At 36.9% G+C, this 14,545-nt stretch overlaps 1 protein-coding gene across 3 annotated transcripts in view; it reads right to left on the reverse strand.

The window, feature by feature from the left end:
* The window catches only part of scfd1 (sec1 family domain containing 1), a 35,761-nt gene extending 22,001 nt beyond the window's left edge, over nucleotides 1-13,760 (reverse strand). The window contains exons 1-14 of one of the 3 annotated variants that reach the window (XM_053632109.1): nucleotides 13,547-13,760; nucleotides 11,627-11,697; nucleotides 11,432-11,520; nucleotides 9,650-9,740; nucleotides 9,359-9,481; nucleotides 7,670-7,757; nucleotides 5,790-5,879; nucleotides 4,364-4,419; nucleotides 4,084-4,169; nucleotides 3,586-3,685; nucleotides 2,871-3,010; nucleotides 2,416-2,506; nucleotides 2,227-2,300; nucleotides 1,960-2,041 (exon numbers count right to left, since the gene is read on the reverse strand). In XM_053632109.1, coding sequence (XP_053488084.1) covers nucleotides 1,960-2,041; nucleotides 2,227-2,300; nucleotides 2,416-2,506; nucleotides 2,871-3,010; nucleotides 3,586-3,685; nucleotides 4,084-4,169; nucleotides 4,364-4,419; nucleotides 5,790-5,879; nucleotides 7,670-7,757; nucleotides 9,359-9,481; nucleotides 9,650-9,740; nucleotides 11,432-11,520; nucleotides 11,627-11,697; nucleotides 13,547-13,577 — 1,212 coding nt within the window. In that variant the 5' untranslated portion in view covers nucleotides 13,578-13,760. Of the gene's footprint in view, nucleotides 1-1,959; nucleotides 2,042-2,226; nucleotides 2,301-2,415; nucleotides 2,507-2,870; nucleotides 3,011-3,585; nucleotides 3,686-4,083; nucleotides 4,170-4,363; nucleotides 4,420-5,789; nucleotides 5,880-7,669; nucleotides 7,758-9,358; nucleotides 9,482-9,649; nucleotides 9,741-11,431; nucleotides 11,521-11,626; nucleotides 11,698-12,052; nucleotides 12,072-13,546 lie in introns of those variants that run through there. The other 2 variants (XM_053632110.1, XM_053632108.1) reach the window with 2 other exon arrangements.
* Between the last annotated feature and the right edge of the window lie 785 nt (nucleotides 13,761-14,545).

Raw genomic sequence — 14,545 nt, forward strand, 5'->3', positions numbered from 1 at the left:
CCTCTGGTGTTTATTACCAAAAAGCTCTATTTTTGTTTTATCTGACCATAGAACCCGATCCCATTTGAAGCTCCAGTAGTGTCTGGCAAACTGAAGACGCTTGAGATTGTTTTAGGATGAGAGTAGAAGCTTTTTTCTTGAAACCCTTCCAAACAACTTGTGATGATGTAGTTGACTTCGGATTGTAGTTTTGGAGACTTTCTGACCCCAAGACGCAACGAACTTCTGCAATTCTCCAGCTGTGATCCTTGGAGATTTTTTGGCCACTCGAACCATCCTCTTCACAATGCATTGAGACGATATGGACACATGTTCAATACTAGGTTGTTTCATAACATTTCCAGTTGACTGGAACTTCTTAATTATTGCCCTGATAGTGGAAATGGGCACTTTCAATGCTTGTGCTATTTTCTTATAGACACTTCCCATTTTGTGAAGCTCAACAACCTTTTTCCGCACATCACAGCTATATTTCTTGGTCTTACCAATTATGATGAATGACTAAGTGAATTTGGCCCATGTGTTATATCATATTTATACCCCTGTGAAACAGGAAGTCATGGCTGAACAATTTCGTGTTCCTAATCACCCAGGTGTACTAAAAAATATAAATGGGAATATACTTCAAATATATTTTTTCTCATATGAATTCATAGGGGTGCCATTAATTATTTCTGACCCCTGGTACCATACATATTTAACAAAACAGGTGCATCTCAAAAAATTAGAATATCATGGAAAAGTTGTTTTTTTGTAATTTAATTCATAAAGTGGAACGTTCATATATTCTAGATTCATTAGACATAAAGTGAAATATTTAATAAGCCTTTTCTGTTTTAATTTTGATGATTACGGCTTCCAGCTCATGGAAATTAAAAATCCAGTATCTCATAATATTAGAATAAAGAATTTATAATACAAATATACTGACTGTCTGAAAAGTGGTATTTTTGCACTCAATACTTGGTTGAGGCTCCTTTTGAACGAATTACTGCATCAAATGCGGCGTGGCATGGAGGCAATCAGCCTGTGCACTGATGAGGTGCTATGAAAGCCCAGGTTGCTTTGATAGTGCCCTTCAGCTTGTCTGTATTGTTGGGTCTGGTGTCGCTCAGATTCTCTATGGGGATTCAGGTCATTTGAGTTGGCTGGCCAATCATGCACAATAAAACCATCTGATAATCCAGAAGAGCATTAAGGCGCGTCTGAATTTTGCCAAAACACACCTTGATGATCCTCAAACCTTCGGGGAGAATTTTCTGTGGATTGATGAGTTAAATGTGAAATTGTTTGGAAGACAGGGGTCTCGTTACATAAGCCAAATGCAAATTTTCACAAAAAGAACATCACACATGGTCAAGCATGGTGGTGGAAGTGTGATGGTGTGGGGATGCTTTGCTGCTTCAGGGCCTGGGCAACTTGAAATAACTGAGGGAAGCATGAATTCTGCTCTCTACCAGAAAATCCTAAAGGAGAATGTCTGGTCTTCAGTCCGTAAGTTGAAACTCAAGCACAACTGGATTATGCAACAAGACAACGACCCAGAGCATAAGCACACCTCTGAATGTCTCAAAAAAAAAAAAACTCAATTAAAGTTTTGGAGTCGCCTAGTTAAAGACCAATTGAGTTGCTTTGGCAGGACCTTAAACGTTCATGCTCGAAAACCCTCCAATGTGACTGAACTATAGCAGTTCCGTAAAGAGTGGGCCAAAATTCCACCACAGTGCTGTGAAAGACTGAAAACTATTTAGCATGAAATATACACAAAACCAGAAGAGGTCAGGATGGGGGCAAATACTTTTTCACAGCACTCTCACTCTCTCGCTCTATATATATATATATATATATATATATATATATATATATATATATAGATAAGTAGATAGAGAGAGAGAGAGAGAGAGAGTGTGAGAATGTAATCCAAGAGAGGAATAACATTTTCTTTTTTACAATACTCACCTTAATGTGGTCCAAAACTGCTGTAGCAACATTTGTGTGGAGGTCAATCAGTCTCTTTTTCTCTAAAAGCTCAGGAAGAGAACTGTTTGGGGACAGAAATATTTTGTTACTCGAGAACACAGATATTGTGTAAGGCTGTCATGACACATACTGTGTATTGTATAACATATCTAACCCAGCAGAGCAAGATAAATGTTATACTTATTAGGTATCCATTTATTCTAGAGACATAAAGTTTCTTTTGAGTGCCACACTTCACAGTCTCACCTGACAGCTGAGGTAAGTTTAGCAGTGTTATCTGACAACATGCTAATGGCTCCATCATCTTCCGCTTCTAAGCCCTTTAGAAAATATCTAAATGTCAGCAGTGCTATTCCAGACATATAACATTCTATACAGAACCAATCCATGTAGAAACTGGACTGACTACATAAGAAGCGACTTCTTTGTACCTACCATGATGCTCTTGAGATGCTTAACCTCATCCTCCTGGGCTCTGTATGTATCCAACTCCTCCTGCACAGATTCTGCAACCTCAGGGAATGGGCTGAAACAATGAACATGTCAACAGACTCAGCTCAGCACATAAAGCCAAGTTTGGTCTAGAATATTTTTCAAGTAATAATTTAGGCAAAAAAGAGAAGAAAAAACCCCTGGCAACTTAATTAAACAAAAGATTTTGAGTAAAATCTTCATTTAAGCTGTCATACTAAAACAAACACACTAAAAATCTTAATTTGGGACCTGTTTCTTTAAATTGACCCTAACCTATCGCAGCTCATACAGCAATGATTACTTATAGATCATTCCTGTCTACATTAGTCTTTTCTCTACTCCTTTGGATTACACGTAAATCAACTGCTACAGCATGTCATGGCAAGATCCAAGATTTGAGAACATTAGCTATTCACCTTCCTTTATGCTTCTGCCAAAACCTGTCTGCAGCAGTGAGATCGTAGCTCTTTTTGTTCTTTTTTTTGGGCCGTGCCCCTGCTGGGCTAACTTCTGATCCCGTAGATTCCTCCAGACTAACCCTGTTCAGATGGAAGTCCTGACACACACATGCACACACACTATGTTACACAGCACTATATAATCTTACATGTTATACATAAGCAGATGGCAACATATCTTATTTGGTAATATACCTCTTAAATATCAGATACTGCCATCATCTGACACTGTCTTTTACCCCCCCCCCCCCCACACACACACACACACATACGTTTCATCCACGTATCAAAGCGTCTATATGTGACAAGGACAAAAGCCTTAGACAAAAAAGTATGCCACAATCATTATAACTTTAACAGCTCTGTCCGGACCTGGAGACATACCCCATTAAGACAGAAGTGTTTTCAGAGGGATTCTAAAAAAAAATGAAGTATTTATGTTCTTTGGCGCATACCAACAGCTTGGTGCTTATATTCCACACTCAACGAAATCTTTTTGTCATACAAATGATAACTGCAAATGGCAATAGCTTCATCTTTCCAAATGACTTGGAAGTACTTGCATTTTCCATTTTGGGGAAAAAAAAATTAGATAGAGAAACTGGCAGCCTTGACTAAACCACGGGTAGTAGCCTAATGAAAGATACTGTGAGTTTCTTTGACATCTGCTTACCAAGACGTCATGAATGAGAGCTTGGTAGGTCCATGTGTGATGGAGTGGGGTGGCAAGATCCAGGTTGCGGTCGGCAAGAACAAATAATGGCCTCTGGAAACTATGAGAAGTTAGGTACAGACAGAGAAGAAGAGGAACAGAAATAGGGTCAAAAAAGAGAATGAAAAAATAGCAGATGATTAATCTATCCTCCTCTGGGCTTCAGTTCTCAGCTCCAGCAGTGAAAACAATCTCTTCTGGATCTTTCCCTGAGCTTCTTAGGGTTGGGAGCTTGGTACTCAGGGAGGATGGACTGCACTTTTATTTCTCTGTAATTTCACGGTGTACTGAAACTCCAATGAGTGTATGCGGGCGGGGGAAAAAAAGAAAGTTAGCTGGATTTCTGGAGATTCTTTAGGGATTATCCCCTAGATATTAAATTCTTACTTAAAAGTAATTGAATGAATACTCTTGCAATACCTTTGCCATATACCTTTTGTGCAGGTGTGTGTGTCTCACCTAAACTGGCCTGTGCCCATGGTATCGCCAGTAAACAGGCTGTTCCGTGCATCTCGCAAATTCTCTCGCAGTTTCTTGTCAAGTTTCTGCAAAAACAATACAGAGAGTAGTGGTGAAATTAGTTTATAGATCCGCAGCCATTGCATACAGACAGCATTTAATAGCCAAAATAAATTCTAAGCTGAAGACTCATAAAATGAGCCTTTATTCAGGGGCAAAGGGAAAACAAAGATTCCTCAGACCGGCTTTCATGGCTTGAAAGGTGAGACAAGCAGCTTACCACAGCTACCATTTCAGCTGCGTTTCCTCTTGGACATCTGATTATTGGAACAGCACCTAGGGAAACAGGAAATCCCGATCACTTGCCAAAAGAAGGGCACATTAGACTTTGCACACATTTTCCAAGGCACACAAGAATGTTCCAGGGGCTGATTATTTTTACATTTCAAATATAGATATAATAGTGAAACTTATTTCCATTTTCAGTTATTTAACAATGACACAATCTTTAACAAAAATGTTACAATGGTACAATAGTTGCCTTCATAATAATAAACATTTAGTTGCCATCTAGCTTTAGTATAAACATGTTAATCAGAGAAATACGTTATACAACCCCAATTTGAAATAAGTTGGGATGCTGTGTAAAATGTAAATAAAGACAGAATGCAGTGGTTTGCAAATCTCATAACCCCATATGTTATTCCCAATAGAACACAGAAAATACATCACATGTTTAAACTGAGGAAATGTACCATTTTAAGGAAAAAATAAGGTAATTTTGAAGATGACGACCGCAACACGTCTTAAAAAAGTTGGGACGGGGCAACCAAAGGCTGGAAAAGTAAGTGTTACTAAAAAGAAACAGCTGGAGCAGCATTTTGCAACTAATTAGGTTAATTGGCAACAGGTCAGTAACATGATTGGGTATAAAAGAGTATCTTAGAGAGGCAGTGTCTTGCAGCCATCAAATTCAACACTCTTGTGGCTATCAAATTCAAAATTAGCTTATTTTTTACTTAAAATTTCCTCAGTTTTGATATGGTTCATATGTTGTATTGTGAATAACATGGGGTTTATAAGATTTGCAAATCATTGCATTCTGTTTTTATTTACATTCTACAGTGTCCCAACATTTTTGGAATTGGGGTTGTATACACTGATTACATTTCATACCCTTCACTGGTAAATTTGACATTTTATTACTGTTGTAGAAATTGTGCTAGCTAGTGGTTATTAATAAAAGAAAAATCCATGTTTTTCTGTGAGCCAAAAACAAAACTACATAATTGTATTAGAACTGCAATTTTTGTTAGATATGGTTAACAAAATAATGATTTAAAAGATGTGTAGCATGTAGTACAATAGGTTCAGTGTAGTTTAGTAATAAAATATCTGTGCATTAGTGTAGTTCTGTCATTTGTAATACAACTGTAAAAAAAAAAAAATGAAAAAGCAATGTAAAAAAACAACAACATTTATTTATTCAATTACTCATAAAGTGTTTAGATTTGTAGAACAAGTTGTGGTTGATTTAGGTACCACATTGCTGTGTACAAACAATTAGCAATGCCCCAGAATGCCCGAACTACCCTCCCCCATATCCCATATTAACTGGAGGGATAATACAGTGTTTTTAAAGTAGGACTATGTGCACAGCAATATACAAATAAGTAAGTAGTATTTGCAATATATAAAATACTAACCAAGAGTGACAAAGAAGCAGAAGAGACTGTCAACAATGGTGTCCATTATAGCCTCCATATCAGTGTCCATAATATCTGGCTTGTTGATTGCTGAAAGAAGGGCAGTAGTTTTGTAAGCCACTAGAACAACGCGGCATCATTTGCTTAAAGGTGAAAAGAGGAGGTAGAGCTGTTGAATTCTTGAATCTGAAAGGTATTCTTGTAAGGTAATTAATGTTCTATAACAGCGCTGCTCTGACAGTAGTTCCGGGTACAAGGCAAAGTACAGATTTATATTAATATGCTCTTTCTAATATATTATTGTTTCTATAGTAACGCTGATTCACAGGGACTTGTAGAGCAGTTGTATAATCTAAAACTAATATATATATTTAAAAATATGCCATCATTTAATGAAGAAAAAACATATACTGACTGATACGGAGTCTCGGGTGTCAATCCAGTGTAATGGACAGTCAGCTTTCTGCCACAATTTTTACAGAGGCCCCTTTATAGAATAGCATTGCTATTCTATAGAAAATGATCAAATACTTTAAACCTGGAGTACCATGGAGTGGCCACACACGTTCCAGTGTGTGCTGGAATACCATCCAAGACAGATTATTCTATACAGTGTGTGTCTAGCAAAACTAATTGTCTTTAATAAATAAATACATAAATAAACAATAATATTATATGAGTATATTATCTCAAAAAATTATGATTACATATCAGTGAAAATTGCTCTACATATGCATTGTTTATATACAAATAAATGATCAAAATTATGAGGCATTTAATGGAATATGGAATATCTGGAGAGATATTCACAATTTATCAAAATACCTCTATACACTTCCTCCATTGATCCACTGATCATATGTATAGAAATAAACAATAAACTACACACACCATGAAACTGGTTGTTCTACAAACTCCCAAATTTGCAATTGTGTCTATTAAGAACTGATAAAAAAAAGATGCTATAATATAATAATGATATAATAATTTGTATTTAAGAGTCCTCTAACATTTACTAATGCTATTGCAATGGTTAGATATGACTGAGAGGAGTCTTTTGATCCACTGACTTAGAGTCTGAATTGTGGAATATTTGCTGATTATGTTGAAATAGCATCCCACAGTTTATCCTTTTAAGACAAGTGATATCCAGAGGCATAATTTTGCTGTTTGATGATGCGCCATTGGTTCTAAATGGGATTCAGATCGGGTGAAAATGCTGGTCATATCAGAACACAGAAAGCCACAACCCCAACTGTTAAAACAGTACATGTTGGTTTAATAAGTCTAAATACGCTTCCTCTGTTCTCTAACTGCAGATCAGAAAGGGAATAGGAAAAAAAGCAATCTGAGAAAGCAGCAGTCTGGCTCTACCTTTGGAAACTGTATGTGTGTATCAAGAAAACACACCTACATGATGTTATAGCTAAGGATTTAAACCTGCTCAGCAATAAAAATAACTGCTTAAAACTCCTAGATGACAACATGAAGATGAATTTTATAAAAACATTTGCCTTATAAAGCACAAATATGTTATAAAATATTGAAAACTAAGCTAGAAGCAATACTCTGAACATTTGAAAAATATTCAGCTGTCCAAATGAATTAATTTGATACTGGCACTGCTAATACAGTGTGATGTCATTTAATGGCACCTGCATTTGAAAATGGAAAAACAGCCATCAATAATGTGCTACTGTAAATATTTGTCTATCATTCCACATTTATCCTGTTCAAAGAGTGAAGGTGTCTTGTGAAATTTACTGTGAGCACTGGCACAGTCTTATACTGACCTTCACCTTGAGGTCATGACAGACAAAATCTCCTGATTACACAGGAACAGAGCAATGAGTAGATAATACTTCTAGCATATAGCTCACCATGATAGGAGATCTGTTCTTTATTTTGATTGCAGAGGACAAACATGTCATCTTCTAGTGTTATGAAGTTCAAATACTGATCAAACACCTACAGAAACACAAAAACAGTAGAACAATGTACTGTGAGTGAGCTTCATATACATCAAGGCACGAGGTGTTGATTAAGTTTCTATAACAGCACAGTACATCTAAGCGTAGTGCCAGCTGCAAGGTCTATATTTATATGTTCATTGTAATATGTTATTGTTTCTATGCAAATGGATAAATCATGGGCACTTGTATAGTTCCACATAATGTAAACCTATTAAACAAATTAACATTAAAATGTCATATTTAATAAATAAAAGCGTATAATAATTGAGATGGTGAAGCTTGGAGACATTTATTTAACGTTTATGGACAGTTACTTGTGTCAGCGCTCTAAAACAGAGGTAAAGCTGTTTCTTTCACATCCCCCCACAACATTTCAATGGGATTTAAATCCAGGCTTTGATTAGGCCATTCCATAACCCTCCATTTCTTCTTTTTGAGCTATTCTGTGAGCCATCATGATCATTATCCTGTTGAAAGGTCCACTTTCAGTACAACTTCAACTTTCGGATGGATGACTTCACATTATCTTCAAACACTCTTTGCTATGATGCAGAATTCAAAGTTGAATCAATGAATGCAAGCTGTCCAGTCCCTGAGGCAGTGATGCAACCCAAACCATAACATTTCCACCACTGTGCTTCACAGCTGGTATGAGGTGCTTCTCCTGAAAAGCTGTTTTGTTGTCTGCGCCAAACAAGTCTGCTGTTACTGTGGCCAAACAACTCTATCTTTGATTCGTCTGTACAGAGCGCATTATACCAAAAGGCCTGATCTTTGCCTATATGCTCATTGGCAGACTGTAGTCTTGCAAAGGCTTTTTCCTGGCACGTCTCACATGCAGGTCAAATTTGTGCAATCTCTTTCTGATTGTAGAAGCATGCACATTGACACCAACAGTTGCAGGACTCACTAGCAGATCCAGGGATGAAATTGTGGGGTTCTTGGAGACTTCTTTTTGCATCAGACGGTCTGCTCTTGGGCTGAATTTGCTGGGACGGCAATTATTTCCCTTATAGTGGAATGATGCATTTAAAATAATCTGGAGATCTTTATTAAATCCCTTGCCAGACTCATAGGCATCTACAACCTTTTTTTCTGAAGGCCTTACAGAACTCTTTAGATCTTGGCACAATGACACCACACACCTCAACAGAATAAGGAACACCAGATATGAGAGGGGTATAAATAAGACAGGTTCCACCTGCACTCCCTAAGCAGGTTCTAATCACTGAACACCCAATCTTGAACACCTGACTCTAATTTTATGGATTTGATGGTGTGATACATGTTTTTCCATGTGACTGATCTGTTTTTTGTTAATTTAAATTATGAAAATTAAATTGGGTGTCATTTGATAGACTGTATCAACTTCATTAATAGGCAATGTTTCAAAGATGATCAAATGTTTACTTATATTTTCACATAACTGTGTGAATATATAAAATTGAAAATTGACAGGAAAGTGTCAAACATCTATAACAAAATCTGTACTAAAAAAAGGGCTCCTCAGAATTTTGCACAGCAATGTAAGTACTGGTGCAGACACTAGAGTGTTAGCTCTACCTTATTATTCTAGAAAACTTGTGTTTGCCTTACTTTGGTCACCTGATTCACAGCATTTGCTGCAAGAGCTGCACTTGCTATGTCTTCCAGTTTGCTTCTGGAGATCGCAGAGATAAAGTTCAGGTAGTATGACTCATAGAGTTGGTTCCGCAGGTCCTGTAAGTTTCAACGTAATTGAAATGAAGTCAGTAGATGGCTATGCTTCATGTACATTCATGAACTTTATGCGTACTAAAGATTCTGGTTCTGAAGTTTGGTATCCACAATGAACCAATTTAAAGAGCCAACGTTAATTAGCCTTATGGTTATAGTATTAACATTTACTTGACATATCCTGTCTATGTTCTCCTCTGTGGGCATCACAAAGTAAATGGCAGGAACATCTGGAATTGGATCTCTGTCTGAGTGTAATAATCTGGAAAACAAAATAAGAAAGACATTCAGAACTACAGTGGTGCTTGAAAGTTTGTACACCCTTTAGAATTTCCCATATATCTGCATAAATATGGCCTAAAACATCATTAGATTTTCAAACAAGTCCTAAAAGTAGACAAAGAGAATGCAATTAAAGAAATTAGACAAAAATATTTTACTGTCATCTATTTATTGTGGAAAATGGTCCTATATTAGATATCTGTGAGTGGCAAAAGTATGTGAACCTCTAGGATTAGCAGTTAATTTGAAGGTGAAATTAGAGTCTGGTGTTTTCAATCAATGGGATGACAATCAGGTGTGAGTGAGCACCCTGTTTTCTTTAAAGAAGATCCATCAAAGTCTGATCTTCACAACACATGTTTGTGGAAGTCAGGGCATGAACAAAGGATATTTCTGAGGACCTCAGAAAAAGAGTTGTTGAGGCTTATCAGGCTGGAAAAGGTTACAAAACCATCTCTAAAGAGTTTGGACTCCACCAATCCACAGTCAGACAGATGATGTACTAATGGAGGAAATTCAAAACCATCGTTCCCCTCCCCAGGAGTGCTCGACCAACAAAGATCGCTGCAAGAGCAAGACGTGTAATAGTCCGCGATGTCACAAAGGAGCCAGGGTAACATCTAAGCAACTAAAGTCCTCTCTCACATTGGCTAATGTTAATGTTCATGAGTCCACCATCAGGAGAACACTGAACAACAATGGTGTGCATGGCAGGGTTGCAAGGAGAAAGCCACTGCTCTCCAAAAAGAACATTGCTGCCCTTCTGCAGTTTGCTAACAGTCACATGGACAAGACAGAAGTCTATTGCAAAAATGTTTTGTAGATGGATGAGACCAAAATAAAAATTTTGGATTAAATGACTTTTCATTAGATTTGGAGAAAGGAAACTACTGCATACCAGCGTAAGAACCTTATCCCATGTGTGAAACGTGGTGGTAGTATCATGGTTTGGGCCTGTTTTGCTGCATTTGGGCTTGCCATCATTGATGGAACAATGAATTGTGAATAATACCAGTGAATTCTAAAGGAAAATGTCAGGACATCTATTCATGAACTGAATCTCAAGAGAAAGTGGGACCCACTTTCTCAGCAAGACAGTGACCCTAAGCACACAAACAATTCTACTAAAGATTGGTTAAAGAAGAGTAAAGTTAAATGTTAATATTTTGGAATGGCCAAGTCAAAGCCCTGACCTTAATCCAATGTTGTTCAAGGACCTGAAGCAAGCAGTTCATGTGAGGAAACCGACCAACATCCCAGATTTAAAGCTGTTCTGTACTGAGGAGCGGGCTAAAATTCCTCCAAGCCCAGGACTGATCAACAGTTACTAGAAATGTTTATGTGCAGTATTTCTGCACAGGGGGGTCACACCAGATACTGAGAGCAAAGGATCTCATACTTTTGCCACTCACAGATATGTAATATTGGATCATTTTCCTCAATAAATAAATGACCAAGTATAATATTTTTGTCTCATTTGTTTTACTGGGTTCTCATTGTCTACTTGTAGGACTTGTGTGAAAATATGATGATGTTTTAGGTCATATTTAAGCAAAGTATAGAAAATTCTAACATTCTTACAAACTTTCAAGCAACACTGTATGGAGTGATAAAAACTGTAGCTTCTAGACAAAGATCAGTAGAAATTGTTTAGGTATTTGAGCTCCTTACAAGTGGAGAGTGATTCCCATGTCTCTTAACTCTTTCACAGAGAGAAGGGGAGAGATGATATCTTGACCAAAGCGATCATAAATAAGTACCTAAACAGATAACCGAGCAGCAGTTACACATAACAGTTCACTCCTGAAATTTTCCATTCTAACATGGATTATATAGCATCTAACGTGGAGAAGTAAGACGCAGTACCTTCCATACTGGTTCAGCTGCTGTGTTTTTTAGAGGTGGTGCATTAAAGTTTAGCATTCGCTTCAAGGCAGCTAAGGAAAGATTAATACCATAATTAGTTATTAAGCCAAAATCACAATAACAATGATCAGAAAATAAATCACCTATTGAATGACTTATAGTTCTTCAGTATTATAAAAGGAAATTCCAGGTCATTCTAAAAGATAAGGTCAGAACCAATTTTGCTTTCTTAACCATTCATTCATATTCAGTAGCCACTTTATCCTGGTCAGGGTCACGGTGGATCCAGAGCCTATCCTGGAAAACACTGGGCACAAGGCAGGAGAATTCACCTTAAAAGAGACTCCAGTCCACTATAGGACCTCACATACACATTTTCACACTCATGCACATCTAGGGACAATTTAGTGTAGCCAAAACACTTACTTGCATGGATTTTGGACAGTGGGAAGAAACTAGAGAACCCGGAAGAAACCCACATAGACAAAGGGAGAACATGTGAAATGACACAGAGACAGTAACACAATCTCAGACCCCAGACCCTACCTGCTGCACCACCCCATTCTTAATCGGCTTGGCAAATATAAGAGATTATGTTAAACTGCAGTATGAAACTCTGATGTGTTGTGTGTGCTGCAAACACCTCTATATCTATATCAAATACTTAAATATCTATATCAAATACCTCCATCTCTATATATCTATATCAAATACCTCTATATCAAATAACTCAATATCTATATCAAATACCGCTATCAAATACTTCTATATCTATATCAAATATCTCTATATATCTATATCAAATACCTCTATATCTATATAGCTGTATCAAATAACTCTATATCTATATCAAACACCTCTATCAAATACTTCTATATCTACATCAAATACCTCTATCTCTATATATCTATATCAAATACCTCTATCTATATAGCTATATCAAATATTTCTATATCTATATCAAATACCTCTATCTCTATATAGCTATATCAAATACTTCTATATCTACATCAAATACCTCTATCAAATACTTCTATATCTATATCAAATACCTCTATCTCTATATATCTATATCAAATACCTCTATATCCATATATCCAAATCAAATACCTCTATATCTATATCAAATAACTCTATATTCATATATCTATATCAAAAACCTCTATCTGTAGTGATGTCTAATTCTTAGTTCACCATCAGGGTTCAGATTTATACAGTGTGTCTTACAAGTTCATCATTATTCTGTATATTCAGGAACTAGATAACAAAGCTAAGAAATAATTCAAAATGTATTCCACCACAGACACAACATATATGAAAGGTTAAGTATTTATTTCTGAAAGCAAGATCATGTTTATTTGTCGCAGTTAGGAGGGTGCAGCTTCCTAAACCTGAAGAAAAACAGACGCCACAGACACTGTTTCCCGGAAATGTTTGGTGTTATGATCTAAACATCACATATCCAGCCGTAACGCTTTCCTTCTTCATTGCTCATAGTCAGATATGATTTATTTACAGGACATGAGATTTTGGGAGATGTGTAAAATTACGAGCAAAACAACGAGTTTCAGATGTTTTGATTAGCCAGCTAGCCTATAAACCTGTACCGCTAAAGTGAACGCATCCATCCTGCTAGTTTACTACTACTACTGTTTTAAGTAGTTTCTCAGAAATAGCAGGACAGGGCCATACTCGGTAAAAGATACATATTTTAATGACATTTAAGAAATCGTTGGCTAATAAAGCAAGTCGGTTATGCACTTAGCAACCTGACCAGAATGTTAGCTGGAAAGTACAGCAGGTCATATTTATTAACTGTTACATAAGACCAGAGAGGTCCGTTTGAAATGTAACCACATTAGGATACATATAATAAGCGCTATACACTTTCTAAAAGAATTAACTAAGAAATGAACAGACCTGTCTGTTTTTCCCGGATGGAAGCCGCCATCTTTACTATTTATGCACTGACAGGTTGGCAGGTGACGTGGCAACTAGGCGCGCGAGCACAGCGCCATCTAACGGCCGAGAGATGAGAGGCGAATGAAATGTAAGGAAAGAACACTGAAACTTCTTCACAGAATATATCCAGTTGAAACCCGTCCACTCGTATTTAATAACCAATTATACTGGCCAGGGTCACGATGGAACACGCGCGCGCGCGTACACACATACACACACACGTACACACACTCACTAACACACACACACATACATACATTCACTAACACACACAGGCACACACTCCGGAAGCTTTCACATATAGTTCTCAGTGCTGTTAAAGTGGACCTGAAAGGGAAGAAACTGCAAATGGCCTCAGTGCTTATTGTGTTCACAATACAATTGGACTCAAAAGGGGACTCAGTTCTCTTTTATGGTATATTTTAAAGCAAATACTATAAATATATATTAAAGGAATCAATCGGTATAGGTTAAGCAATCAGAAGTAATATCCAATTATGTGTGACCAGTATATGAGATATAAGAAAGAAATCAGTATATGAATTGAAGAAACTAAAATCAAAGTAGGTCAAGCTGGTGAGATCATTTTGGTGAGATCACTGAACACCCAGTTCAAACGTTCCTCAGTTACAAACATTTTGTTTTCTTCTGTGCTTTGCTCTGTTATTTCTCAGAAAACTCACCCTCTGTACCTGCATAGAGAGTTTATACTCTGTATCATAAAGTCTGTATCTTTTTACTAATCTGATGTGAGTGATCTCTTAAGATGTAATGAAATCCTTGACGTAAGTCAGTAAAATGACAACTTGAGAAAAAAAAAAAAAAGCTGGCCAAACTTGCACCACAATTATAGATAAAATATGAAGAAAGAAACATAATTGTGCAGAACCATCAGAAATATGATCAAAAGAAAAAATGGGGAAAACCCCGCCTAATGAGATTATTATTTTAGGATTG

This window comes from Ictalurus furcatus, chromosome 9, assembly GCF_023375685.1.
Source record: "Ictalurus furcatus strain D&B chromosome 9, Billie_1.0, whole genome shotgun sequence".
Taxonomy (NCBI): Eukaryota; Metazoa; Chordata; class Actinopteri; order Siluriformes; family Ictaluridae; genus Ictalurus; species Ictalurus furcatus.